Raw genomic sequence first — 27,867 nt, forward strand, 5'->3', positions numbered from 1 at the left:
TCTGCACTGTGTGTTTTACTTAAGGTGGAGCTTCCTTATTGCCTAAGTTCCTGTTTTATTTTGCTTGTTATGTATATGTGTGTGTGTATATATATATATATATATATATATATATATATATATATATATATATATATATATATATATATATATATATATATAAAACAAGTTTTTAAAATAAACATTGTCATGTTTAAACAACACTAATTTCATAATTTGTCCTCAATAAAGTCACCATGGGAGATTTCCGGGAGCAATTGAAGGCAGCACCTTTAAAGCCACTCTACCCACATGTCGCGTGATGTCATAACGGTATTTAAACACAATTTCAAACTAAAACATTTTAATTTGGGTATTAACATTTAAACCACTGACCAGCTGTTTGTTGTCACTTCTTAAAAACGGTATTAAATGAGTTAATTACGATTTAACTTCGCCACTTTAATCTGAGTTTAGCCAGTTCGAGTCTTTAGCTAGCTAGCTAGTTAGCCGGCTAGCTGACACAACGGTTGTCAGTTGCAGTATCCGAGCCTAAATGTTAGCAAAGACCTGCCCCTGTTTTGACAAACATTTCCTCTTTCACTTCAACCACATGCTTCACACAGCAGCACTGCACACACTGCTAGCTGAAGAGATAAGCCGCAAGCACATCCCCCTCCTGCTGTAAGTCATAAACCTCCACATCACTGCAGGCATTTAACAGCTGCTTCAGACAGGATGAGGAACTCAGGAGGATCTGTCTGGTGAGTCTGATTTATAGTTTTACTATGGGTCAAATGATCTTAGCTACAAAGCCATAGTAAATGAAACAACTCATTTAATTGTTTTGAAAATTAAGACTAGTATAATTGTTTTATCTTTCTCCAGTTTAAAGTCAGCTTGAGGTAATCCTCTATGTAGTCATCTGTCTATGCATTGTCACATATGCTTAAAATGTCAGTATATATATATTTTAAAGAAAGGTTTTCACCTGAAATTCATCAGGCAATATTTTGTAAAAGATGTAGTTATAACCCTAAAATGCAAAGTATACGAATACTGCCCTTAATATATATAAAGACATTTTATTTCAATGTTGTCCACTGTGGTCTTATGGTTTGTCCAAGTGATTACTCATATAGACACCAGATGAAAGACAATACTGTCATTTAGTCGCAGATCATTTTGTGTTAGACATGTTTGCCAGGGAGTGACCATCTTCCCATAAAGTATGTGTCACTGTTTGCTGCGTGTGCATCCGTGCATGTCTACATACACTTGTGTTTTAAGTGATCCAATTAATATCAGCGTGGCACAAGACTCTCAGTCATTTACCCCAGTGTGAGTCATCATGGATGATTATTTATGATATCAATTGCACAAGAATGTACTTCAGTATGAACTGTGTGTGTGTGTGTGTGTTTCAATATGAGCTGTTCTTTCCATTGTTATCCTTCCTGTCTCATTTCCTTTCTGAGAGCATTCCTCTCTGACAACAGGGTGACTGCAGCACTGCCACTGTCAGTTACTGACTGACACTCATAGTTGGCTGTAAAATGCTGGGAATGTTTCCAGGATGTCACGCTGTGTGTCCTGTAAAATGACAAAATGTGTCTTTAAGAGGAGGACAGCTGCCATCTCACAGCTGTGATTCTTTTACCCTAAAATTGATAAATGTGAACAACTTTCAGTCGGCTGGAATGTGTGACCAAAGACAAATGTAATCATTTACTTTTATAACATTTTACCAACTATATTTTCACCATCACTTAAGACCAGACATAAACACTGAAGACGACTATTTATTTTTCTGCTTGTATTGAACACTTATTTAATGCTGAAACAATTACTCAATTAATACATTTTTCAGATGACATATCTTAGTACATTAGATACATATTGTGGTTTTAGACTGTTGGTCAAACAAAACAAGCAACCTAAAGAACTTTTCCTTGGGAAAATGTTCTTGACCGAATGACTAATCAATTTATTTAACAAAAAAGTGAAAGACTAATTGATTTACTACTGAAAACGCTCATTTTTTTTAAAGCTGTAAGTGTGTTGTCAAATGAAGAAGTGGCTAAAAATAGTGTTTTACATCAACTTGCCCTCTGGTTTATCTTGGACAAATGAACACGTCATCATGACTTAAAGACAGCAGTTTGCATCTAAATTAAAATCCTGTAGTTAAGGGGCACTATGTTGTTTTGGAGAATAAATTAAAAACTCAGAATTGTAATCTTTACAGTATTAATGAGGCATTAATAGACATGTTTTCTGTAAATGAATAAACAAGCTGTTCTCGGAGAAAAATAATGTCCCCAGAATGCTGTTTCCAGCTAGAAAGTTGGCAGGGTCCGCCCCATATAAACAGTAAAGTGAAACAGTGTGAAATTGGGTTGGCCTTTAAGGTCAGTTTGTTTATTCAGTTTATTTAGGCATACAAAAATCAGTCATTAAATATCTTTCTCTTCTGATTAACTATTTTAGTGCTCCTTTAAAACATTACTTGGACAATGACATAGTGTCCAGTCACTGGAGGGCAGTGTTACACTGACCAACTCTGGTGAAACTGAGTCCAAAACTTCCTGAATTAACCTGGAATTTATGGTGTGTTTTAAATCACTTCATATTTTCCTGTGAATATACTCTCAGCGTTGGTGTAGTTGATTTGACTTTCCCATGTCAGTTTCTTTGCCTCCAGGAAATGAGATGCCAATATCAGAGCTGATTGTAAATCACAGATTAATGAGCCAGACAGTGATTAATAACAGTCAGTGTTGACTGGGGCTTTATGTGTGCTGTTAATGATTACACTATGGGTCTGATTAATGCACTATCAAGTAAGTGAGAGGGTGTGTTGTTACAACAGGTTGTTTTTCATGCAGCAAATGTGTTTGCTGAATTATTCATCATCTCTTTGTTCTCACAGATCCAGGCATCTGAAGAAAGGCATGGAGCAATGTAAGATTTCCCAGGCTTAATGAATGGATTGTGTGAGTAATGGCTTAGTGTACATAGTAGGAGTCACGGTCTAAGTGGTTTTCAACTATTCAAGAGCAACCACCGAGGGTGTGTCTGGAACACTGTTACTACTACGGCATGCAGGATGGGCCAAACGCGCTCGGATCTATCGCACAGCGCCGCCACCCCTGGCAGAGCGAAATGGAAAGCAGGCGAGACAGCCCAGCGGCTCCGTATCCGCAGACCTAGGAGCGGAGAGAAGCGACGAACCAGTGACCAGTTAAACAGGAATCCGATGAAAAATAAAGTGCTGTCGTGTTTGGGGAGGAGAAAGCGAGACTCCAGCCAAACAGAAGCGGATTTGGGTTGCGGAAACGGAGCCGGAGATCCAGCAGCGCACCGCGATCACAGAGTAGGAAAGTTGCCGAGGGACGAGGTGGTGTCGACGAGTGGGGAACAGCAAGCATCCCCGGGTTGTTTCGAGGGAGCGTCCGGCCTAGATGATAACACCGAGGCTGTGAACCGAGAGGCAGCGGCTGGCCCGTCCGATGCGTCAGGTTCGGAAAGGCGGACCGGAGAAGTCAGCGGAGCGGGCTGCGAGGAGCCGAAACCCGAGCGAGAGGACAATGCCTCGGACCCCCCGACGAGGGCCATGGAAGATCAGCCACTGGGGGGAAACAACCAGGGTCGTCTTGTGGGTGAAGTTGGAGATTTAACCGGGACGAGTGTGAGTTCTACCCCGCCGCTCACCTCTGACCCGGACACTGAGCGGACTCTGTCTGACTTGCCCCTGGATCAAGCGTTGGGCAGCGGGGAGGCTAACATGACAAAAACTGACTGTAGCCCCGCTCCCAAGGCAGAGCAAGAACAAAACAACTGCTGTCCGGTTGAAAAGGACACTAATCAGGCCCCCCACGGCCCCACAGGAGGCCAAAGCTACCCAGGAACAATCCCGAAACTCATCATAACCAGAGACCCCAGTCCGACACGGTCTCAGGGGACACCGGCCCAGCTCAGCACCCGCACGTGTCTGGACCCTCACCCAGACGACGAGTCCCCCTGCTCGGACAGCGGCTGCGGAGGGTCCCCCGCGCTGATGCGGTCCCCGAGGAAGCTGTCCAACTCCTCCTCCATCGGCTTGTCCTCCGCCTCGTCCTTCGAGGAGTCCGAGGACGACTTCACAGGGAGCGACATCGAGTCCAGTCTGTCTCCGGCTCGGTCTCTGTGCAGCCCGGACGATGGGACAGGGGTGAGTGTCTTTTCACAGCAAAGTATTGATTGATATTGACTGTGCAGTTCAATAACTACGAACAACAGCATGAAGTACTGTATTTCTTTGTGTGAATGGCCTGTCAGCTGCACTCTGTAGAGAACTGATGAATAGGTCTCACTGCGTTGGCTTCCAAACATTACACATGCAAATATTGCATCATTTGCTTCATATCATGGCAGACATACAGTATGGTGTGTTGTCAAGGGCCCCTCTTTACCTGGACACAATTACTACCTGCAAATACACAATGAGGTAGAATTGATATTAACATGTACAAAACCACACACACAGCATGGAGGAAACATGCAGGTCAACAACCCTCATGTCATACATCATTTGCCGCAGGCACGCATCTATTTCCATGTTTATTTTGTGCAGCATCACCATCATCTCCATTAGTTGATAAAGGCTGCTCAAACTGTCATATGGACATTTTAATTAGTTAATATTACCAGGATGTGATGGTCCTTGAAGTGCTGCCTTGCAAATATCAAATACAAGACTCCAGTCAATCAGGAGGTTTGTTGGAGTTGTGTCTCATGGTTTTTGTGGCTTTGTTTGTTTCAAATGCCAAAATTCATTTGTCAAATGTGGTTCCATGCCTGAACGGCTTGACTCTCTAAACCCTGATAATAAAAACACGGTGATAACAAATTTAAACCAAAGAAGAGGAAACTGACTCTTATCTCCAGCCCCCGCTTTGTGTCCCTTCTACTCCCATGGCTCATGATCACATTGCTTTTGATGAGCTCAACTGCAGTGCCATTAAAACAACGTCTGAATGCATGTTTGTACAATTAGTCATCCCATTACAGCTGCCACTTCAGCGCTGTACACTTCATATAAAAAACAGACTTCACTGATGCTATCAGAGCAATTCAGGAGTTGGTTAACAGCCACAGAGGTTTAAGGGTTTCCTCTCCTCCAGACATGAGATGCAGTTTAAAGTTTCCAAGTAGGAAGTCATGATGACCCCCCCCTCCAGAGTCAGACTGTAAATGCCTGGAATGACACGAGTCTTAAAAACAGGCTGTCTCCACTTATCGTCTGAATCCTGTATGTCCAGGTTTTCTCTTCAGGCCACGTCAGCTCATGTGAACGCTGAAAGATGCTCAACTGTCACCATGCCGTTCATATTGTGCTGCACAAAACCTGTCAGAAGCTCTACTTATGTTATTTTTTAATAATCTAGCCCCGGTCATTTTTCCACTGCAGATGGTCCACCCTCATCTGGTATTACATTTAGTTTTTCCAGAGAAAGAGGGAGACATGACACAGAATAAAATGTGACAGGCTTGAGCTGCCGCTTTAACACATTAACCATGTATATGTTATTTATTTTTAAAAGAATAGTACACTTTGATCAACATCAGTGTAAATGTGCCAGCATTACTCAAATTTTCAGCTGTTATCTCATAGCAAGATGTTAAAATAGTAATTGAAATGATGATAAAACAACTCAAGACAGGAGAAAAGTAGGCAAAACATAAATATAGCAAAAAACAAGAATCACAGCAAACACACAAGCTAAACTTTATTACCTTCAAGTAATGTTATCTTAATTAGTACAGATGAAGCATAAATCCATACAGATCCTGCTTGTCATGTCTTGTGATACGCTTAGTCGTTTCTTGTCTCAATTGTCATATCCTGCATTACTAAATAAAATATTATTATTATTTCTTTTTAAATGAACATTTATCAAATCATGAATTATGTCAACCAGTTGAAACTGGAAAATATTTCTGATCCACAAAAGTTCTGCCTACTTCATTATCATTATCAAAAAAAAAAATAATGATATGTTTCCTTTTTTTTCCGGGTGTTTGGTGCCAAAGGACATGTTGACTTCCAACATTTGGGTTTTTAAAATATCAACTGATGTAACTCTGGTTTTAATATTGGTGTAATATGTGTGTTCTAGGTCAGTCTTCTCCATCACATTTCTCCACACGGTACACGTGCTCATTCGCTCCCACTTACTGTAATGATCATTTGAATGAGCCGGTCAGTGGACAGTGTAATTTCCTGGCTTTGACACTGAAAGCCAGGAAATGAGCAACCTGAGGAGTTGCACTTGAGCTCTTGTGACAAACAGGATGACGCTGGCCTGTGATGTCTGATAAGAGCCAGGTTTCAGTGGAGACGTTCTGCTCTCTCGTAGTCGAGTTAAAGCTCTATAATTTATAGGGGTGAGGCCGCAGATTGATTGTTGTTAACAGCTTTAAAAAGCTGCAGCCACACTGTCAGCTCCCAGTCAAACCAGGTACATTTTGTACGCTGTGTGACGTGAGTGGATTCTTGCTCAAACATGCATACTCAGAGACACACACACACACTCTCGCAGCGATGCCGTCTTGCATTCAGAGTTCAGTGTGTGTCATGGAAAATTGGGCTGAAGGCAGAGCCGGTTGCTAGGCGACGTCTTTGCCATATATGGTTTTTTTTTTTCTCCTACTTGTCTTGTTCTCTTTTTCACACACCAGACAGTATCTGCTCTGTCCCTGATATTTGAATGTTAGATTAAAATTCCTACAAATGTCTGCAGCCAACAATGCGCATATTATTTTATAACTTATTATCAGATAATTCAGCTGCCTTATGACACACTCTTTCTTCCCTCCCGCATTGGACAAAGGCTTAATATTTTGCCCCGAAACACCATGAGACATACAGTGGAACAGAAAACAAGAGGAAAATGAGTGTAAGCAGATAACACAAAGCACAGACTAACACTGAAACTCTGAACATGTAACCTACACGTGATGATTCTTCTTCTTATTTATGCATGCTTATTCACATGAGCCACAATGTCAGAGCTGTTTTCCACAGCACCCTTTATACAAAGTCCCACTCATCACTCCCACTGCACGTATACGCAAAATCCATGCTGCAAAGCAATGAAAGGAAAGTTATACAGTGTGTGATGTTTATTTGTTTGAACCAAATTTCCATTAGATTTAAATCAACTGTACATGCAGCGTCAGAGGAAATATTCAGTTAAGTAAAAGTAGCAAAACCACATGTGATAATGCTCCTTTACAAGCCAATTTAGCATTAAACATGTTACTTAAAGCTCTGACAAGGAACTTTTTTGTTCATTTTGGCCAAAAGATGATGAGGGGGAAACAAAGTTAAGTTTGTTTTAGTGCCGTACCACAAGACGATGGAGCAGCTTCTCTCCTCAGGCTGTGAGACAAGATAGTTTAGCCTCACCTCTCTGCCATGAAACAAAGTTTGAATTTTATGACCTGTCAAACCCAGATAAGTTGGAATCTGACCCGGTGACAGGCATTAAGAGTAGCTATCATAATTCTGGAGAAATGGCCAATCTTATTGCTGACTGTCTTATTTGCCTGTGTCATGAGGAGGCATCAGAATTAACTTAGACGGTTTTAGAACGACGTAAAAGTTCAACGTAGTGTGTTAAAGTAAAATGACGTAAGCAAATTGTACTTCTTTCAAAAGTGAAAGTAATCAATGCGGAAAATAGACCCTGTGTGTGTTAAACTATTGTATATTTTATCAACAGAGTAGCAACACAGTAATTTAATTTAGTAGTTTGCTGAGATGGAGCTGAATTTAACCATTTCATGTTCTGTTGGACAGTTTAATCGGTAACAATGCAACACAGTTTAGTTGCTCAATATGTTTTGTATGTCAAAGTTTAATAGGGAAAATAAAAGGTCCAATAAATTTAGATGATTATTTGCCTTTTTTAGATGATTATTTTCCTTTTGTGGCAAATAAAGTGCCATTATCAATGCTTCAGGGTGCGACTAGGTTGGTCGAGACAAAAAACTGATGCACTTGAAATTTAGCAGTCGAAAAAATTTAGACCATAAAGTATTTTTGAGTTTATCCCAATTTCTTGTTACATGTGCTGTGTTACATTTTAGTGAAGAGAAACATTATCTGCACTTTTATGCCTGTTTACAGTCATTAATAAAATGGGATAAGAAATGTAATTTAAATATGTTAATGGGCGCACCTCAATAATGAGCTCAAATGAAAAAATCAGGTGCCCTAGTTTTGTAAATGTACTTTGATTCATTCCACCACCATTGACATTACTGTATATTGTCAGTGGCCAGTGAAAAAGAGAAATGAATAAACTGAAAGCTTAGCATTTGCAGGAATGTAAATGAGACTATCATCGCACTGGACAGGATTAACTAGCAAATATCTCGTATTTCTCCTCCACAAACAACATAAACTATTGCTTCGATTTACAAAATAATTCAGGATTGATTCTTTCAGTTGAAAATCACATACATAAGATAGAGAAAACACACAGAGATAACCACTACAACATACAGTAATATCACTATTTAATCTTATCTAAAGTCTCTCTCTGAAGATGGGTGTTAGCGATTTTTTAAAACTGTGCCAGCGTCTCCTGAACATTCAGTGGCCCACCACAGCTGAACTGCTCGAAAACTTGTGTCAGGGGAAAGGGATGTGGTTTTAAATCAGCTAGATTTTCAGAAAAGATCTGACAGTACCTGAAAACACTGGGTAGTGTAAGCATGTGTAGTCACTCTTGTAGCTGATGAGAGTTGTCTGACAGGTTCTGTACGCGCGCACACACACACACACACACACACACACACACACACACACACACACACACACACACACACACACACACACACACCTGCCTCTGTAAGCCTCATACTAGTGAGGAATTTGTCATGCAGACAAAAGGAGAGTGCTGGGAGGGTATGGCAAGGCTTGTTGTCCCTACCCCCATGCTGCCAGTCGGTCATGAATCGGGCAGGAGATTGGCTCAGCCTCAGCATGGGGCTCTGGATAGGCCCTGTGGATTAGAAGGATGAGATAGAGAGGGGAGACGTACAAAGGTTAGACTGAAGAGAGAGAGAGAGAGAGAGAGAGAGGACAGCTCATTGTGTGGATATCTGTACCTTTAGGGGGAAAGGAGGAATGACTTAGTGCAGGAGGTAAATGAGAAGGGGGCATGTTCGAACAGGCAGAAGTTAGAAAGAAAGAGAAAAATGACAGCTTGAGGTTGACAGGTACATGATGACAGCAATGGCGATATCATGTATTGAGAAAGTGGTGAAGAGAGGAAGGGAGGAGTGACAGGATGGTGAAACAGGAGAAATTGTGAATTGGGATGACAAAAGTAGGTTGTAGAGAAGGAGGGGGAGGGGGTCACTGTGAGAGAAACAAGTGTGAGCTTATAACAGAGGAGGATTAGTTTACCAGACAACACAAGCCTCATTTTACAGCAAGGGTTTACAGCGTGACTGAAACTGGAATAAGACGGAGCTAGGAGCTTACATTGGCTAATAGATGGTTACGAAGGATCTCAGGCCGACTGGGAGGCACACATCCCTGGTAGTGTTCGCAAGTGGAGACCCTGCGCTGATGGTACAGAATATTTTGCGCTGGCTGCGTTCTCGCTTCCTCTCCGGGGCCGTGTGTGCTTGTGTCACCGCCTGCCTCCTCCTCCACTATTGCTCCGTCTGCCAGGTAAGAATTGGAGAGTGGCAAGTTTATCCAGAGGGCATTACACGTTTGGATTCAGTCAGTCGAATGTAATCGCTAACGTCACGGCTCTTCAGACAGATGACCCAAAGGCTGATTGCATCAAATGCATGCGACAGGTTTGGGTATTCAAATGTTATGTGATTTGATATCCCGGTCTCTTGTTGCAGTGTGTGACAGTTTGTTTGGCGCACAGTATGCAGTCCTGTGTGGCTGCGATGATCTCTTTATCTGGGTTAAGCAGCCAGTAAGCCAGCCATGCTTCAGTCTGTAATACTGTAATACTTAATGTAATCAGTTAATTTCTTAGACTTGAATTTCGTTCCTATTATCTCTCAGATTTGCCCAGTTGCCAGTTTATTAGCTACACCTTGCTAAAACTAATTCTTTTTATTGAGGGATATTGCAGTGCAAAATAACAGCAACACGAGTTAAACACCTGTTTGTAGTAGCTTGCATTAATTTCAAGCCAGGTGAATTTACGTGTCATAAGTGCTATTTTTCGACTTAAATAACTAGTTAAAGCTGTATTTATGTCTGAAAATGACAGGAATTACTTTGGTTCTAAGGCACACTGCCTCAAAAGATAACAGGTTAGGCTGATGAATGTCATGTCCTTTATTGTCAGATGCAAAACAGTTGCAGTGAAGTGGTCTTTGGCAATGCATCTCTTAATTCTCGGGCTAACTCCAACAATGTTGAATACGTTTTACAAAGAAAGTAAGAAAGCAAGTACACAAATCGAAAATGATGTATACGAAAATATAATACAGTGACATCTGTATTAATAAGGTGCAAGTAATGTGTTGTGTTTTCTATCTGTAATCTTGGCTCTGCAGAGTTGATTTGTGATTCCATTTGTCAGTTAAAACATGCTGAGTGGCGCTAAATGGACCATCTCTTGATTCTTCTGAAAGCATGCCTGACCACCTTCAAGCAGGTTTCGGTGACATCAGATGGCCGTCATCAGTGTTCATGGACGAGCAGTCGCTTCCTTTTCCTCTTTGAGATCTGCTTCATCAACCCATCCCAGTACGAAGCTGTAGGAGCTAAGCAAAATTGTGAAACCAGCCATTAAATCACTGATGATAAGATAGCTGGCCATCAACAACTGAGAAAGTGCACTTGTAAACAATAGTAAAGAGGTACGTCATCAGTTGAGCACACCTACAAACCCTGTTGTAATTAAATGAAAATCCCTGACAGGTCAAGTCAGACCAAGCCAGGACATGTGTTTGGAGAAGGGCTAATGATCTCAGGCTCGAAGGTTCAAGAGTTCAACAGTCTTACAGCCTGCCTTGATCATATGTGTAATAAATAGGGTTATGTATGGTGGAAGGGTCGAAGAGAAAGCCTGTAAAGACACAACGTTGTGGTCAGGGTGAGTTCTTCTGGAATGGCTGTTGTCGTTGTCCTGTGAACCACAGAGAGACCCCGCCAGAGGTAACAAGCACCAGAAACATTCCCAGCATTCCAACCCCAAAATCTTAGAAAGAAGGGCAACAAGTCTGAGAACATGGGAGTCAAGGAAATTCTGAGAGGACAAAATGGCATTTGATCGAGGATAAGTGTTTGGAGACAAGACCTCCCATTGATTTAATGTAGGGGGGAAATAAAAATACCCCCCAAAAAATGAAAAGTTGACTGCTCACTCATGAGCGTCAGAGCTCTGCGGAGTGTAGAGGAAGCATAGCAAACAAAGAAAGACAACATGATCTCTGTTATATATTCGGGAGTTATATAAAAGAAAGCGCGGAGATGCTGAGTGTTGGACTGCGAGAGCTGACCTCTGTGTTTAAAAAGCTCGCCTGTGTGGGCTGAAGCGAGAGGATGAGACAGCAGCACACCAACAGTTTGCTCAGTTTGAAATCAAACAACTGTCCGGCCTTTTTTTTATGTAGAAGTTGTCGTGACTCTCCGCTTATACGCCTCCATTCTCCAGCAGAACATTAGCAGCGTTCGCTCTGGCTGCGACTGGTAATTTTAGTCTGATATACTTGACCCCACAGAGGAAACACATTAGGCTGTCAGCTTGAAGCAATTAGTGAGAGAGCCCGATGGCATGTTGGATAAGCGAAGTGAAAGAAGAGCGGCTGGAGGTGTGGGTGTCACCTTCCTCTCCCGTCGATTCCCCCCCATGGACTTTCATCTGTCATGAGGCCTCCGTCAGATGAGGACAAATGAAGCGAATAATTTAAAAATCAAAAGACCCTGTGGTTGTTGTGGTCTAATGGGTTGGTGTTTTGATCACAAAACTGTTTTTTCAGGAGATTATTTTTAGACTACAGTGTTGATGGTTTCTTAAAACAGATCTTTGACTATTTACAGTAACTACAGTGTGTTGGTCCAACAGGCAGGAGACGACAATCTTTGGCAGTTTTCCATAAACACGGAACGTTTATAATGTCACATGTGATCTGACTCTATTTGATGTTGATTGATGTTTGCACACAACCCCCCAAAAAGGACAGTTTAGAAATTCAAACTCAATTCAAACTTCAAATGTGGTGATAATAAAACACACAAATTGTGTTGTGCTTTCTGTTGTCCTTTTGTCAGTTTATTGAGTTTATTCAGTCATGGAAATTTAGTGATTTTGTTGACTCAGTCAGTGAAAATCGATTACTTGAACAACTGATGGATAAACTAAGATGAACACATTCACAGTATGTACGTATGTGTGTTTTGCCTCCTGTTCAGAGCGTCCTCATACTGTCTTACAGACAACAGCTTGACAGTTATCCCTCATAGCAGCTCTGCCAAGGCCACAGTTGCACTGTTCAGATTGGGTGGAGCGCTTGATGTCTTTGATGTGGTTAAAGATTAAGGAGGTTCATCATCTGATATTTTTCTGCAGAAAAACTTACCTCAACTTGGAAGTGATCTTATCTCTAATCATTGTCTAGACTTGTTGTTGATTTTTTTTTTGTTGATTATGCGGAGCTATTGCTCTTCAGGATCATTGGTGCATTCACATTCTCCTTGGATGAGTCAATTTCCTGAGTGGGGAAGACTTCGGGAAGCTTTATGAACAATGTGCAGTGTAGACACATTCCTAAACTGCATGTTTGACTTTCGTTTATCAACCCACTATTTACTCTATGGATTAATATGTTTTGATTGGCTTCATTCTCATCTTCCATCGCAGTGATCTTGTCAGTAAAGCAGTTTGATTTTCTCCTCTGGTCCACCTCTATTGCTGACTAAACCCGTGTTTGTGATGCCATTATGTGACGGCAAATCTCAGGGCAACTGCCGTCAATTTAAGTTGATTTGAGAGTTTAAAGATCACAGGTGTTTGTTTTTTTTATGCCCAGCATCTTTTATAAATCGCATGTAAACATGTTGGAAACTTCATTGTTGATGGCCCTGCTGTAAACCTGGAAAGGACGATACATGAGGGAATGACTTGGAGATTATGGTGAACTAATTACTACCAAGAACCAAAAATCTGAGAAGGCACATGGTAGTCATCCACTTAACCAGACTGAAATGAACCACTGATGGCTAGGGCAGATTGTGGGAGATGAAAAGAAAAGAGTGTATCCAGAAATTTTGCTGCCCACCATAGAAAATCTAACGAATGTGATCTTGGGCTTCTTCACAAAAGGGATTTGTTAAAACAAGCCCCATCAGTCTGTGTCTGCACGGCTCACAAGGACTGATTCTGGTTCGATTACTACCGAGTCATTTCAAAATGAGCAGGAGGAAATGTTCTTGTTGCATAAAATGTAGCTTTGACGTTGCAAATGTGGAGAAATGCAGGCCGTGTTCGCATGTTTCCATCAGCGGCCATTTACCCTGCAGTGGCAGAGGTTATGTCGAGGTTAATCTGTTGATGTGATTGAAGGCTCAGGTCACAGGTGTCTAGTACTCACTCTCATTACTCTCTGCCTCCTGTGTCTGTCTGAAGTCCTGACGCTGTCCAGCTGTCTGATGGAGCACAGGCAGAGGAACACAGCTGTTTAATTCTGTCGGAAAATCAGAAAATCTCCACATTTTTATCTTTTAAATCCCAAACTAGAAGACTGTAATCGCGTCCAAAGGTTTATATGTGTGGGATTAAAGATAGTGATGAAAAAGAATTACCTGGAACAGTTTTATAGCAGTAAATGTTTCTAAATAGTTAACCTTTCCAGTCACAAAACAGCCCTCCTTAAGCTCACATATATCATGTTTTATTTTCCTCTAAGTCAAACACAGAGCCGCAGTTTCCGTTGTGTATGTGTGTATTCCTGCATGTGGACTGTTTTATTGTGACAGAGTTTCAACAGAGCAGCTGTGGAAGGAATGCATGTGATGAGATCAGAGATAGGCTGACATGTAAACATGGCAGAGATAGGCCAGACGGGGAGCAGCGCAGTCACTCATAGACTTTATTTAGTAATAAAAAGATTAGTTTTATTATTACAGCCTCTTGTCCGGGCGATTTTTATTACTCACGTTTCTGCCTCTGACACACTGTTTTCTCGTTTAGTTTATCATCATCGTTTCTGTGGTAAAACATTTATTTGCATAAGGTATGCATAAAAAGTCCAAAAGAAATATTCAATTATATTATTTTCCCATCAGTAATATCTATTGTGCTGTCACACACACCACACACACACATTCCCATCCTCGACTGGCTGTCCGTTTGTTGTGATTTCCCACACACACTTGTTGTAATCAATACATGTCATGTTCCCCTCAGATTGCTTGCGTCAAAGCCCCTGCTGCACACTGTCCTTGCTCTGGTGTTTCCCAACGCAGATAACCACAACACACACACACACCCACACACTTGCACACACAGTTGTGGACTGTAAGGTTCTGTTTTACGACACCGTGGTGGTGGCTTTAGTAAATGTTTTATGAATGGGCTTTGTGTCATGTACGTTGTGCACCTGGCCTTGGCCGAAGGGGAGGATCTGTCCAATGTCTAATGAGGTGTGTGTGTGTGTGTGTGTGTGTGTGTGTGTGTGTGCGCGCGCTTGCAAACTACAGGGTGTGTTTTCCTTTTAATAGATTATCATTCTGTTGGTTGGTATTTAGCTCAGTGCTTTTGTCTGAGCAGAAACGAAACCCTCGCGCTGATTAATCAGAGCTTCAGATTTGTCTCTTGTGTGACGGTCCACGCCTGTCTCGAACAAAAGGATGACGTTTGTTTCTTTTTCCAGAATAAGTCGTGGCAGAAACTGAAGACCATGGTTCACTGGTCCCCCTTCGTCGTGTCCTTCAAGAAGCGTTACCCGTGGGTTCAGCTTGCTGGCCATGCAGGTATTCAATTCAATTCAACTTTACTGTCATTGTAGTGATACTCAAGTGCATCAAGAAGCTTATATTCTGCAGTACAACATACATGACATATAATAAAGATCAACTTAACAGTGACATTGCATCTGTAGTGAGGTAGCTTTATTATATGTAGATTTATTCTTATTATTAAACATAAACCGGTGTACTTAAAAGGGGCACAATACAGTTTAGGAGAAGAACAAAATGTAATCTTTGGTCTTTAATCTTCTGTGTGCTTGTGTCCGTCTCTAGGTAACTTCCAGGCTGGGGAGTACGGTCGCTTGTTGAAGCGATACTGCGAGTGTGAGCAGCAGTGTCTACAGAAGCTGATGAAGGACACCCTGCGCCCGCACGTGCCTGGTTATTATGGGGTGGTCCAGAGAGACGAGCAGGACTATAACCTGATGGATGACCTGCTGGCTGACTTCGACTCGCCGTCCATCATGGACTGTAAGATGGGAAGCAGGTACGACTCGGCACCAGATAAAGAAAGAAAAAAACACTCTCCAAGACCGTTTTTATCCTGTGCTTCTCAGAGACGCTGTGAGCCTTGAAAATGACCTTTTACACACATAGAAGCAGTGTACTCCCACCAGTTTTCTGCTTCTTTATCACATTTATATAATCATTATAATGGTTGTGTTTGCAGAAAACTGTGTACTCCACAGCAATAAACTTTTCATGCTTTTATTTAATATAGATTAGACGATTATAATGTTCTCTTTGCTGGTTGACTGCTAGGCTTGAACTAAAACTGGAAAGAAAGAACATAACACCCCAGTTTTAGCTCCTCTGCACTGGCTCCAAATATCTTTTTAGGATGATTTTAAAGTTCTGTTGCTCATTGACAAGGCTCTTACTTGCTTGGGACTGGCCTACATTACCAACTCTTCGTTCTTTTATAATCATTAATTGCCTCTTAGATCTTCTGCCAACATTTTATTAAGTTAAAACTGTCTCACAAATAAGAAATCCAGCATTTCTGCCTTTTTAGCATTGCACCATAAACAAATGCACAAGAGATGGACACTCTGTAAACATTTAAAATGACATTTGAAATTGAAGCAAGGGAAAGGAACACGTTAAAAATAACTTTTTAAATTCTTCTTTATTTTTTCAGGACCTACTTGGAGGAGGAGCTCATTAAAGCCAGAGAGCGTCCACGTTTGCGGAAGGACATGTATGACAAGATGGTGGCGGTGGACCCAGGCGCCCCCACTGAGCAGGAGAAAGCTCAGCAGGGAGTCCTCAAACCCAGATACATGCAGTGGAGGGAGACGCTCAGCTCCACAGCCACCATGGGCTTCCGCATCGAAGGCATTAAGGTCAGCAGTCCTCTTGGCTGTAGCGCTCAGAGTTAGTGAGGAAACATGTGGTTTCTACAAGAAGTAACTCAATCAGTGGGAGTAAATATTTATCACTGGATAGACCAAACACACTGGAATAGAACAAAAACAGCCTGTTGAAGTTTTCTTGGCTGGATGTGCAGCCATAAAGAGGCCAGTTTGTTCTTTCCGAATTAAATCCTGGGCTGGTTATCCAGTTGTTCCAATATCTGTATATTTGCATGTTACTCAGGCTGGAATAAAAATATCTGATCTGACACCCTACGAGCATTTAAAGCAGTCGGCCAAGGCTACATTTTCCAGTCGAACAGGTATGAGCTGTCATGCTGAGGCAGTGAGAAATAAACGTGTTCATAAGTTAGTATTTGTTGTTTCCAGTTGCATCATCGATCAGGAAGCTTTAAACTACCAACTGAATGACGTTATTGTCCTCTGCAACTAATGATTATCGTCATCCTCAATTTTCTTCTTGTCCAACCAACAGCCCAAAACCCAAAGACTCTCCATTTACCCCCATGAATGACAAAGAACATGTGACATTTTTACATAAAAAGCCGGAACCAGTAGAAATTTGACAATTTTGATGGAAGAAGTGACTGAAACGATTGATTAAATCAGTAATTGTTGCAGCTCTAGTCCACATGCAGATCAAAAACATAACACAAAAAATATCTTTTTCCACAGAAAGCTGATGGAACTTGTAACACCAACTTTAAGAAGACAAAAAACAGGGAGCAGGTGATGCAGGCCCTGGAGGACTTTGTAGGTGGCAACACTCAGATTCTGGTATGTTATGAGTTAACTGCTTGTCTTTTGTAAATGCAAAACAAGAAAAGTTTGACATCTTGAGAAAACTGAGCTAAGTCAGTCTGCTTAGTTTAGCTTAGCCTAGAGACCCTAGTCTGAAAAGCTAGCCTGTCCTGGCATTGTGTGTAAATAGTTGTTTTTACATGTCATTTTTTTTGCATTTTTTTAAAACAACAAGCTGTAATGTGTTGTTTATTGAGCTTTATAGATACTGGTTTAGTATTGAAGGTGGCTGAGGCTTTAGACTAACAGTTAAGGAGGAAAGAAGAACAAAATGGTCCATTTTGCAACATCCTGTTCACAATCATGTTGTTCCTGTTTACAACATTAATTTTTCGCTTTTTTCTTTTTCTTTTTTAGAAATTATACCTACAGCGGCTGGAGGAACTGCGCTCAGTCCTCGAGCAGTCACACTTTTTCAGGACACACGAGGTGAGACACACTCACTTTCACGATTTCTAAACAAACCTGTCAGCCAAGTCAAAGATCTGTGGTATAGTCCTGTCATTAGCTCTCGTGTTGAATCGTTCACATACCCAAACTCACCTGTTTCCCCGGTTTCTTCTTGGCAGGTCGTTGGCAGCTCCCTGCTGTTCGTGCACGATGCCTCGGGCAAGGCCAGAGTGTGGATGATCGACTTCGGGAAGACGGTGCCTCTGCCAGACCCTAGGACCCTGGATCACAGGACTCCCTGGGTTGAGGGCAACAGGGAGGACGGCTACCTGTGGGGACTGGACAACCTCATAGACATCTTGAGCAGTATGCTCCCACAGACTCCTTGAGAGGGTGACTCAGAAGACTGCAGTGAAACTTTGCTCCTGATGATGGTTTGTGAGAAAACAGAGCCATTAATTTGACCTTGTTCATGAGCCTCACCATGATCTAAGTGTCTTTATCCACCTGTGTAAGAAGAAAACGAAGACAATCGCAGGACTTCTATTGCAAAGTGGAGTATGCCAAAAGCTGATGTCATGCATTGGAGTTGATGGCAAAAGGTAGAAATAGAAAGAGGGAGAAGTGATGGACTGGTTTATTTTCAAAGAATATTATCCTCTGACAGTCACTTTTTCATTAAAGACATTAAATATGGCTCATCGCCCCCCCTCATCATCTCCCTCTGTTGGTCAGATTTGCACACAGCACTCTCACCGACATGAAATTGATGCAGAGGCGTGAAACCTGAGGAGCATTTGGTAACGGGAGCTTTGTTTTCATCATGGACCATTTTTGATGTTTAAATATACAACAACACTAAAAACACTGGTCAGACCACGTGTTAACTAACTCAGCGTGTAAATACAAGTTTATTTAATTTTGTTTCTTTATGGCCTTGATATAACCTTCTGACCTTGTTTGTACGATTTGTGTGCCTCGCATTTTTAAAGAAAGAGCTGTTTGATCATTCCAGTGCTGTGGACTCCTTATATATTTTTTTTTCCTTCCAAAGAGTTCACCCAAGTGTAAGATGATGTAATCCCAAAGTGAGCAGAGGAAAGTATTTTCTAAGATTTGGATTTTTTTTGTATGATAATGCAGTGTGACGTTTCTTTTGTTTTCATTTAACTGTACAGTAAGCAGCTTGGCAGCCATGTTTGTCTGGAATTTGTTGCACTATGGATCCTCACGAAGCCATTGAACAAAAATTAAGCCTTTGTGTGTCTTAAGGTGGGAAGCAGCAGCAGCAGTAAAATACTGGGTTTACAGATGATTACATGGATTTAATTTGCTGTTCTCTCTTCATTCCCTTTGATCAGTGTTGCTTTGGGAGTTTTACAGTGAAGCAATGGTGCAAAGGGTGAAATGAAACTGGATTTACCTGCTTAAACTGATGAGTCTGTTGAGGCTTCTGTGAGGTTTCTTCTTACACATGATCTTGAAACTGGAAACTTATGATTCAAATAATCAAATGGAAGAATATCACTTTTAAACAGTGCTGTAAGCCTCATTTAGCTACACTAAAGAGGAGGTTTGTGGGATTGATTATTGTACGGAAGAGAGTTTACAAAGAAACCACGTTGTTATTTTTAGATGTTTGTGACTGTATCTGTCATCCCTTGACTGGAATGCAGCAGGTCGGTGAACTCAAGTCTTCCAGACGTCCTTCAACAATGTCAGGCAGCACTTGTTTGGGTGTGTGTGCGTTGGTGGATCACTCAGTACACTCACAGTTTTGCTGCAGATACCTGACTTCATGAAATTGGAATTCAAATTTAGACAGTCAGTTTTTCCTCTTCTGAAAAGGAATCCTACTGGGAGAGGTGAATAATAGTGTTTACAAAGTATTATATTTCTTTGCCCACAAATCCTCTATATTTATAACATGGCAAACTATCAGGTTCTCAAACTGGGTGCTGCTTTCTAAGGAAGAAGACTGGATTCAAACCTACATTTTGTATTTTTCAAAGGCAGTGTATTTTAAAGTCAAAAACACAGATGGAAACATGATATTAATTCCCTGCTTTGTCCAGGTCATGGATTGCAATAAACTGGAAATAAGAGTTTTCAGAGTTTGTTTTTTTTGTTACCCACTCAGCTGTCATCTCAACTCAACCCTACATTGATGTCTTGTATAGTGATTATCCTCAGAAGTAGGTCCTCCATCTCACTGCTGTGGGCTGGGAGGAACAGGGTATTATGTTGTTTATGTATATTATGTATGTATGTATGTATGTCTATATGTATATATCTTGCATGATGAACTGTAAAAGGTAGGCAGTGATCAAGTAAACAAAAATAATTTATTGAATAAATATGTAACATTCAGTCGTATCTTAGCACCAAAAGGTGACGAGGCATCATCACACTGCAAAGACGCAGGACAAATTATAATTCTTTCATTTATAATTTCTTTTTCTCTGTACACTGATAAAACTGTATTTTCTGGAAATTCCTATGACAGTAAAATGAATATATTTGGGTTTTTGGACAGAACAAAACATCTGATGATGTCATCTTGGGCTTGGGAGAACACTGATCAACATTTCTCAAAACTCTCTGTAGTTTTATCGACCAAATAACTTACTGGTTGATCGAGAAAATTAATGACAGATTTGTCAGTGAAACTAAATTTGAGATATGACCCTAAATTACATAATCTCACATTTTCACATCATTTACCCCTAACTGGCTCCATAATGACCTAACTTAAGAACTTAAGCACACACAGCTTTGGCGTGACATGCTGTTATGTGAACACTTTGAAGCCCCTTTTCAAGGCACTTTTTGTTTTATTCGAAAGCATTTGCAAATCACACAAATATCACATTATTTTAAAACCCACATCTGTAAAAATCCTGAGTTTAAATGGGTAAAACTGTGCTATCAGTCATAAGAGTTCACTCCACAGTGTTTTCTGAGTCTTAGATGCTGCACCCTGTATCTATCTTTCCCCACACAACTGATTGACGTATCCCCCTCATTCCTGATTCTGCGTCCTTGTGTGGAGCAGCACTGCCTGCCCAGCCAGCCCAGCCTCCACCCCTCCTTCAGGAACCACATACCGGGTCCCGTCGTTAGCTCTCTGAGGGTCCATCGTCCTCAGCTGCTCGTTACTCTGAGCCACGCTGTCCAAACTCCACAGCTGGTAGCGCAGACTTTTACCCTGCTTTGCCAGGATGAAAACCTCTTTGACTGCTGAGCTACTGACGGGACAGGGACAGCTGCTGTCAGTGGCAAGAGAGAGCCAGGGCAGAGTGATGTCAGGTTGAGTGTGGTCGTTGTTCACGCTTCCTTGGTCCAAACCGAGGAGAACACCTGGGAAGGACAGATGTGGTTGTTAGTGTGTGTCATATTGGTGTTGTCAGACTGGTTAAACCAGCCTTATTGTAGTATATCAGGAAATTCTCTGTCTGGCCTCACTCATGATGGAAATGTATCCCTTGTCTTGTATCCCTAAATCTCACATCACAGACTGAAACAGTTTTTTCTCCAGAGTTCCTCCCCAAATGTTCCTCTTTACTGCTGCACTGTGAACAGGAGTCAGCTCCCAGTACATGTAAAGCTGAGACAATGTCCACAAGCGACACACTTACTATACGCTCACTATTCCAATCAGACCTGCTTTGACAACCCCAGGTCCACTGAAGTTGGGACGCTTACATCTGCACTAATTACGTCACTCAACTAACAATGAAGATCAGTGAATTGAAGCTTAGAGGTTGAAACTCGCTACAATCATTCACTATACAAAACATTCTCTTATGATTTGATCATTGCAGCTATTTCTTTAACATTTTATTCTCCACGTGATTATTATGATTAATTATCCAAAGGAACATTATGTAACTGTTTTATCTAAAATAACAACTTCTAAATCATTTTGATGGTTCAGTGTCTTGTAATGGTGAATGGTGTCTCTGTCTCAGTCAGTTTTCTTAACCCCTCCAATCTTACCTGAAGCGACTGCCCAGTGTGCCCTGTGGCCGCTGCGCTGGCATGGCTCATGGTTGAAGTCCTCATCATATCTGCACATGCTGTGAAGGAACCGTGCCCTGTAATAACAAACTTTTCTTTTACAACATAAGTACAAACTGAAACGCCACAGTTTTTCTTTGGGTGGAGGATACGGGATGAGAACAGGCTGTCTCCCCCACAGGTGTGTGATGATGGTTGCAGCATTTTCACCACTTAAGCCTCCTGACAGCAGCTCAGCCTTACAGCCACAAACCTCCTCTGCCAACAGGGCCATGTTGTCAGCTGGCGAAATAAAAATCTTAATGAGATAATAAAGAAACAGCCATAAACGCAACACAGTGTGAAACTGCACTTAGTTTGTAGCTTGTGAAACATAAAGAGGGAATTACGACTTAAAAAACAGGTTTTAGCTGAAAACCTTGTTTTATAACTGAAAATCCCATTTTTTAAAGACCCAAATTAATCTTGCATCTGTTTCTAGGACTTTTATGTGATGTTGAGGAACTTTTTTGTCTTTGCCTTGATTTCATGAAATTCTTGCTGTCCCTCTGTTTCTACTACATCAATCAAAACAAATTGCCCTAAAAGTTTACAAACTCTTGTCACCTGAAAACATTTCCCCCTGTGCCGTGTATCCTCTGCTGAGTGCCGTCTGAACAACAGTTTCCATGTCAAGACTCAGCTGTGGCTGTCGAAGGTGAGCAGACATCCACAAAGCCACCAGGCCACACCTGGAAAATAAATGAATAATACTCTCACAGACTCACCCTGGCAAATATTCCAAGTTTCCTAAAACATTATAGCATTCAAGTAAATCTTGTGAAACAATGGCACCATTGTTCCTATAATATTCTTGGTAACAGTTTTGTTTGAGCTATATCAGTGCTTTCTCTTTCAACTGTAGATCAAGGTGTGAATGACAAGTGTTAAAATGACACCAAAGTTTATTGACTTACTGTGGGCCATCTTGGATTAGAGAAGGCACATAGTTGTTCACCAGGATCCACTGCAGGTCCTTCCTAAAACTAAAGCACAAAAACCCCACATCGCGTTAACATAGACGCACATTACAAAAGAGGCCCTTTTTCCAAGAAACACATGTGACGGTAAGTGTAAATGATACATATAGGGTTACTGGGTTTTATTTAGTTGCCTTGGTTTCAGGGTCCTGGACGCTTAAATAAAGCCATCATAAGTGTTACTACTGTCTTTACAAGGAAAAGATATTTATAACCAAATACAAATTAGTTATAACATTAAGAGGTGGACCGAGTGTACTTAAGAACAGTACTTGAGTAAATCATATTTAGGTTTATCTAACCAGTAGTTATTAAAAACATTTTACACAAAGACTTTCAATTTTACGGCAACAGAATATCGGTCCTAAATATCGGTTTTCAGTCTCCTTATTGTCTTTAATAACTGGTATTGATCCCTGAAAAAGCCGTATTGGTCAGCTATTAGGTGAGTTTTAAAGCATGCCAATGGCTGTCAGATACTGGATATGCAAATCACTGCCAGGATTTTTAAACAAGTTAAAGTAAGTTACACAGAGTTAGGGCTAAATGTGAAAAGAAAAAGTGGATGAAAGTGGATAAATCTCACCTGCTCTCCCTCTGACTGAGAAGTAAACGGGCCTCTGTGTGGTTCCCCTCTACAGGACTCCTGCTGCTGGCTATAGTCTGATACAGCTTCTTCTTCTGTGTTGAGACAGTTGGAGGTGGTAGCCCTGGGGCAGGAGGAGGAGGAGGAGGAGGAGGAGGAGCTGCTGCTGCTGGTGGTGGTGGTGGTGGTGACAGGGGACACTGCACTGACATCTTGTGTGAGCTCCTTTTAGATGAACCCTGATAAGCGTATTAACTTGGTTAGCATGGTAGTAGTGCATGTTGTAAAGACAATTTCCAACAGACCTGATAAATACTGTGACTCTCTCCTAACTTACCTAGTAGCTCTTCCACGGGTGAAAAAAAAAAATACTTATTCTAAATCGGTAAAGACTGCTATATGGGCTGAAACTGACACTCACAATCTTCTCCCGTTCCATAAAGAAGTGTTTCGCTTATAATATTTTACATACTAGAAAATACAACAACTTTTCAGCGAGCAACGCTAGCTAACACCAGTGTTACCCTCATATTAGGAATTTGGCATTTGACACCTTCTTCTTCTTCTTCTTCTTCTTCTTCTTCTTCTTCTTCTTCTTCTTCTTCTTCTTCTTCTTCTTCAACGGAAAATGGTCGTACCGCCCCCAAGTGCATCTATCGACTATCGTTCACGACACTAAATCACTCTACTAATGAACGCCCAGTTAATTCATTTATGTCTGAGTAACTTCTACCTTCCTGAAAAGACAAAAGACGCTTAAAATGGGGCATAAAAGGTTCTAGGTGTTACACTACATACTGTGACCTGAGCTATCAAGAAACATTGCTCGTTGGTTTAAAAATGTGCAGTCCTGTCAAGATGCTTTGGTGGTAAAAAAAAAAAAAAAAGAAAAAAAAGCTGCTGTCATAGAAAGCACCACAATAAACAAATAAACAAAATAAAAATAAAAATAAGAACTTTTGCACTGGGTCACTGAATGTAGAGTAACACCGGAAGCAGCCGGAAGCAGATTCGCATTTCTTAACGCGAGAACAGAGCACGGGATTTGCGAAGGCCGGGGTTTTCATTCACCGTCCTGAGTAAGTACTCCTTCCACATCACGTTTAATAGTTTTAAAATAGCTCTTTTTTGCTTTTAAGGTGATTCCAAACCATTCTGGAAGTTAGGTGTCCTTGTTCGACGCATTTTGTGTCAATGAGTTGAATCAGGCGCAAGCGATAGGCGAATATATTCAGCTAAATATGTTAGCAACAGCTAGCTTTTAGCTAACGTTCCCTCCACGCTATTCAAGCGGTATAGTAATTTGCTAACGCTAGCTAGTTAGCCGTGTTTCTATCTGGTTTAAAAGGAAAATTTAAAGTGTTTGTTCTATTCCAACAGCTCCAACAGGTTAGAAGATGGCCACTGCGGAAGTGCGACTCAATCATACAATCTACATCAACAACTTGAATGAGAAAATCAAGAAAGATGGTAAGTTGATCCTCACCGTCTAGCCTTCGGTGTGTGTGTCCTCACTCACATCGCACAGAAACTCACAGGTCAAACTAATGGTTTGAACTACACTGTTGTTGTTCCTGCAGAGTTGAAAAAGTCGCTGTACGCCATCTTCTCACAGTTCGGTCAGATTTTGGACATCTTGGTCGCAAGAAACGTGAAGATGAAGGGTCAGGCCTTTGTTATTTTCAAAGAGGTTAACAGCGCCTCCAATGCCCTGAGATCCATGCAGGGATTCCCTTTCTACGACAAACCCATGGTAGGTTCAACACAGTGGATACCACTGAGACTTAACAGAGTGGAAAGAGTGATCATAATGATAAGCAACATATATATAGCATCTAATGTGTGCCCTGAAATTATGTCTCTTCCTACAGCGTATACAGTATGCTAAGATGGACTCAGACATCATAGCTAAAATGAAGGGAACTTATGTGGAGCGTGACCGTAAAAAGGAGAGGACCAAGAAAGTCAAGGGAGCTGAGACAGCAGGAGCTAAGAAGGGTGTACCAGGAGCCGCTGCACCCATGGTTGCTGGTGTCCCTGCTGCCATGCCTGTGAGTGGGACAATATGTGTTTTCATTTATAATCAGTTGATGGAATTAATGTTTGCTACAGATTTGATTGCATTAACTGTTGTGGGAGTTTCTGTCCCAAAATCTTGAGAATGAAGGACGAGCTATCATAAACAGTGATGTTGAGTATAAATGTGTACAGAGTAGCAACGTAGAGGTTCAGGGTTATTAGATAAAACTAAAAAAAAAAATCCAAAGCAAATTGGGACTGAAACCCACATGCTGATCTTTCCTACCTTAAATATGACAAAGTATGGCTAAAGTTGCAACCAAAACATCAGACTAAAGTCAGATTGATGTGGTAACATCTATGATGAATTTGTAACGGTAAGAAAAAAAACAAATGTGTCACAAAAACCTTTTCTTCCAAGAACATTCGTCTCTATCTGGCCATATAGGCAGATGAAAAAGAACAGTCAAGAACTATAAATTGACACCAAATTTTCATGCAGCGATTAAACAGATGACAGGCCGAGATCGAGAAATTTCCACACCTCTATGCCAGACTAGCGGGCAATTAAAGATATTAAGTGGTTAAGAGTACTCTTCTTAATCTGCAATCTATCTGCAAATTTAAAAATAACTTAAAGCATGTTATCTCATAGGCAGTATATTCTAAACCTTTTTTGCCTTGTTCTGTTGTAACTCCCGGGACCAAAAATGTTGAATAGTGTGGAGGAATTGGTTGATATGCTCATGACTTTTTGCTCTGTAGGGAATGCCTCCCATGAGCCAGGCTCCCCGTATGATGCACATGCCAGGACAGCCGCCTTATATGCCCCCTCCTGGCATGATGCCTCCTCCTGGGATGGCACCTGGTCAGATGCCCCCTGGAGCCATGCCTCCTGGCCAGATGATGCCCGGACAGATGCCTGGACAAATGCCCCAGCAGGTAATGCGTGCTGCCTTCTGGCAGAGCATGTTTTTTGAATTTATTTAACAAAAAACTAGTGTTTTTTTTCTTCTTTTTTTTTCTTGCTACTCTGTTATGACCTTTGTCTTTGATCCTCACAGGTTGCAGAAAATCCTCCCAATCACATCCTCTTCCTCACCAACCTGCCAGAGGAGACGAACGAACTCATGCTGTCCATGCTCTTCAACCAGTTAGTATCAGATCCTTATCTGCACAGCTTTTTTGTATTTTTGTATTTGTTAAAAGCAGAACCTGACTGCATTGTTTGTTCTTTAGGTTCCCTGGATTCAAGGAGGTGCGTCTGGTCCCTGGTCGCCACGACATCGCCTTTGTGGAGTTTGACAACGAAGTGCAGGCCGGCGCTGCACGAGATGCACTACAAGGCTTTAAGATTACACAAGCAAATGCAATGAAGATCTCGTTCGCCAAGAAATAATACAGCTGAGGGCCAGTTGACCTGCTTACACACACACATCTTTTAAGAGATGTTCAGCAGTGATCCGAACTAAAACGTTTTTTAAGAAATATGTTGATCAATGCAGAGCAGGTGATGTATTTTTCCTTCTTCCAGGATTACATGTAAGTATACGTTCTTTGCATCAAGTTGCTGTGTTTTGTAGTGTCACACTGATGGCCAGGTAAATTTGTGGAGGATTTTTGCATCCAACTTATAAGAATTTTGCAAAATTGGCTGGTTTACTTTCTTTGGATTCACAATCTAATCAGCAACTTTATGCATCTTCTATTTTGTTTTTTTAACTGTTTGTCATAAAGCATTGCACCCAGAGTCTGGTCTACCAGACATTGTACCTGGAGCTTTTTTGTTATTAGAATTAAACCTTTTCAGTAAGAAACTGCTCTGCCTCATGTCTTCATGTGTTCATTACTGTGGGAATTAATCTGATACCAATAGATGGTGCTATAAACCCATTTTATTTCACCTCTGATATTGAGGTGGGAGGGTTAGTCAACTCATAGTAAATGGTTTTTAGAGCAACCCATCTGATTTGCAATTGTTGTGGCTTCTGCTTTTGTCACAAACTTGACCAAAATATGTCAATGCAGTGGTGTTAAACTGTTTGCTGTGGTCATCTGTAGGCCTTTGTTCCAACCAAAAACCGTACCAGGAGATCTCATCTTCAGCCTCAGAGTATGGATTATTCAGGGAAACCGCTTGTGTGACCTTTTTCTTGGAAGATGAAACAACAAATTCTCAGCGCTCTGTAGGACAAAGCTGATTATGAGAACTGTCTATCAGTCAGCGGTGGAGAAAAGGTCATCGATGTCATGAAGCAGAAGTCTTTTCTTGACTCAGCCTCAGGTGGCCAATGTTACACTTAACACACTTCACACTGCTGGCTGCCCACATCCTCTGCAAATACTTGCAGAACATTGGATACTTTGGCATCCTAAAGAATCTTTCATTAGTCCTGTATTCATTAGAGAGTCCTCCAACTTTTTCTTCAAAGCATTCTGGGCCTCCACACGAACCTTCCCTCCTGCTTGTCAAATGAACCAATTGGAGTCACATTCAATTTGTGCCTCGATGTACACAGTACATGCCCAAACAAGCCATTTTTATCTGTATGTGTGCTCTGCTCAGTGCAATGAACCAGACACAGATTAATTCTGTTTTTAAAATCGATTAGATTACATCACTTACTGGCTGCTATGAGTCATCATGTTTTGCAGGATTTCCATCATCTGTCT

General features: G+C 41.2%; 3 protein-coding genes and 1 long non-coding RNA gene across 5 annotated transcripts; 2 read left to right on the forward strand and 2 right to left on the reverse strand.

Moving 5' to 3' along the window:
- The first annotated feature begins 225 nt into the window (after positions 1–225).
- Positions 226–19,658, forward strand: itpkcb (inositol-trisphosphate 3-kinase Cb). 2 transcript variants are annotated; one of them, XM_037122592.1, is made up of 9 exons: positions 226–312; positions 606–743; positions 2,912–4,192; positions 14,887–14,986; positions 15,257–15,470; positions 16,125–16,329; positions 17,035–17,136; positions 17,518–17,589; positions 17,730–19,658. In XM_037122592.1, the coding sequence occupies exons 3-9, from the start codon at positions 3,089–3,091 to the stop codon at positions 17,937–17,939; spliced, it is 2,007 nt and encodes a 668-aa protein (XP_036978487.1). In that variant the 5' UTR covers positions 226–312; positions 606–743; positions 2,912–3,088; the 3' UTR covers positions 17,940–19,658. The 2 variants fall into 2 exon arrangements, with proteins under 2 accessions (XP_036978487.1, XP_036978495.1); XM_037122600.1 differs by having other exon boundaries at positions 251–312; positions 609–743.
- Positions 10,344–14,796, reverse strand: LOC119033044. The gene is made up of 2 exons (XR_005079117.1): positions 13,817–14,796; positions 10,344–13,660 (listed from the first exon to the last, which is right to left on the reverse strand). It is a non-coding gene; the product is annotated as an uncharacterized LOC119033044 (long non-coding RNA).
- A 218-nt stretch (positions 19,659–19,876) lies between the features above and the next one.
- c2h19orf54 (chromosome 2 C19orf54 homolog) lies at positions 19,877–24,009 on the reverse strand. The gene is made up of 7 exons (XM_037122614.1): positions 23,513–24,009; positions 23,176–23,414; positions 22,527–22,595; positions 22,177–22,301; positions 21,723–21,852; positions 21,550–21,620; positions 19,877–20,910 (listed from the first exon to the last, which is right to left on the reverse strand). The coding sequence occupies exons 2-7, from the start codon at positions 23,385–23,387 to the stop codon at positions 20,573–20,575; spliced, it is 945 nt and encodes a 314-aa protein (XP_036978509.1). The 5' UTR covers positions 23,388–23,414; positions 23,513–24,009; the 3' UTR covers positions 19,877–20,572.
- Positions 24,010–24,182: 173 nt separating this feature from the next.
- On the forward strand, positions 24,183–27,014 carry snrpa (small nuclear ribonucleoprotein polypeptide A). Its single transcript, XM_037122628.1, has 7 exons — positions 24,183–24,254; positions 24,556–24,645; positions 24,756–24,928; positions 25,047–25,226; positions 25,960–26,136; positions 26,259–26,347; positions 26,434–27,014. Exons 2-7 carry the CDS (start codon positions 24,573–24,575, stop codon positions 26,591–26,593), a joined length of 852 nt encoding a protein of 283 aa, XP_036978523.1. The 5' UTR covers positions 24,183–24,254; positions 24,556–24,572; the 3' UTR covers positions 26,594–27,014.
- The last annotated feature ends 853 nt before the right edge of the window (positions 27,015–27,867 follow it).

This window comes from Acanthopagrus latus, chromosome 2, assembly GCF_904848185.1.
Source record: "Acanthopagrus latus isolate v.2019 chromosome 2, fAcaLat1.1, whole genome shotgun sequence".
Taxonomy (NCBI): Eukaryota; Metazoa; Chordata; class Actinopteri; order Spariformes; family Sparidae; genus Acanthopagrus; species Acanthopagrus latus.

Bases quoted from the DNA above. Each gene is read 5' to 3' on its own strand.
- itpkcb (XM_037122592.1), top strand. From the start codon at position 3,089: ATGGGCCAAACGCGCTCGGATCTATCGCACAGCGCCGCCACCCCTGGC. The intron at 14,987-15,256 runs GTATTCAATTCA...GTCCGTCTCTAG, and splicing joins TCAGCTTGCTGGCCATGCAG to GTAACTTCCAGGCTGGGGAG. The intron at 16,330-17,034 runs GTCAGCAGTCCT...CTTTTTCCACAG, and splicing joins TCCGCATCGAAGGCATTAAG to AAAGCTGATGGAACTTGTAA.
- snrpa (XM_037122628.1), top strand. From the start codon at position 24,573: ATGGCCACTGCGGAAGTGCGACTCAATCATACAATCTACATCAACAAC. The intron at 24,929-25,046 runs GTAGGTTCAACA...CTCTTCCTACAG, and splicing joins CTTTCTACGACAAACCCATG to CGTATACAGTATGCTAAGAT. The intron at 26,137-26,258 runs GTAATGCGTGCT...TGATCCTCACAG, and splicing joins CTGGACAAATGCCCCAGCAG to GTTGCAGAAAATCCTCCCAA.
- c2h19orf54 (XM_037122614.1), bottom strand. From the start codon at position 23,387: ATGTCAGTGCAGTGTCCCCTGTCACCACCACCACCACCACCAGCAGCA. The intron at 21,853-22,176 runs GTGACAAGAGTT...TTATTTCGCCAG, and splicing joins ACAGGGGGAAATGTTTTCAG to CTGACAACATGGCCCTGTTG. The intron at 20,911-21,549 runs GTAAGATTGGAG...TGTCCTTCCCAG, and splicing joins ACACTGGGCAGTCGCTTCAG to GTGTTCTCCTCGGTTTGGAC.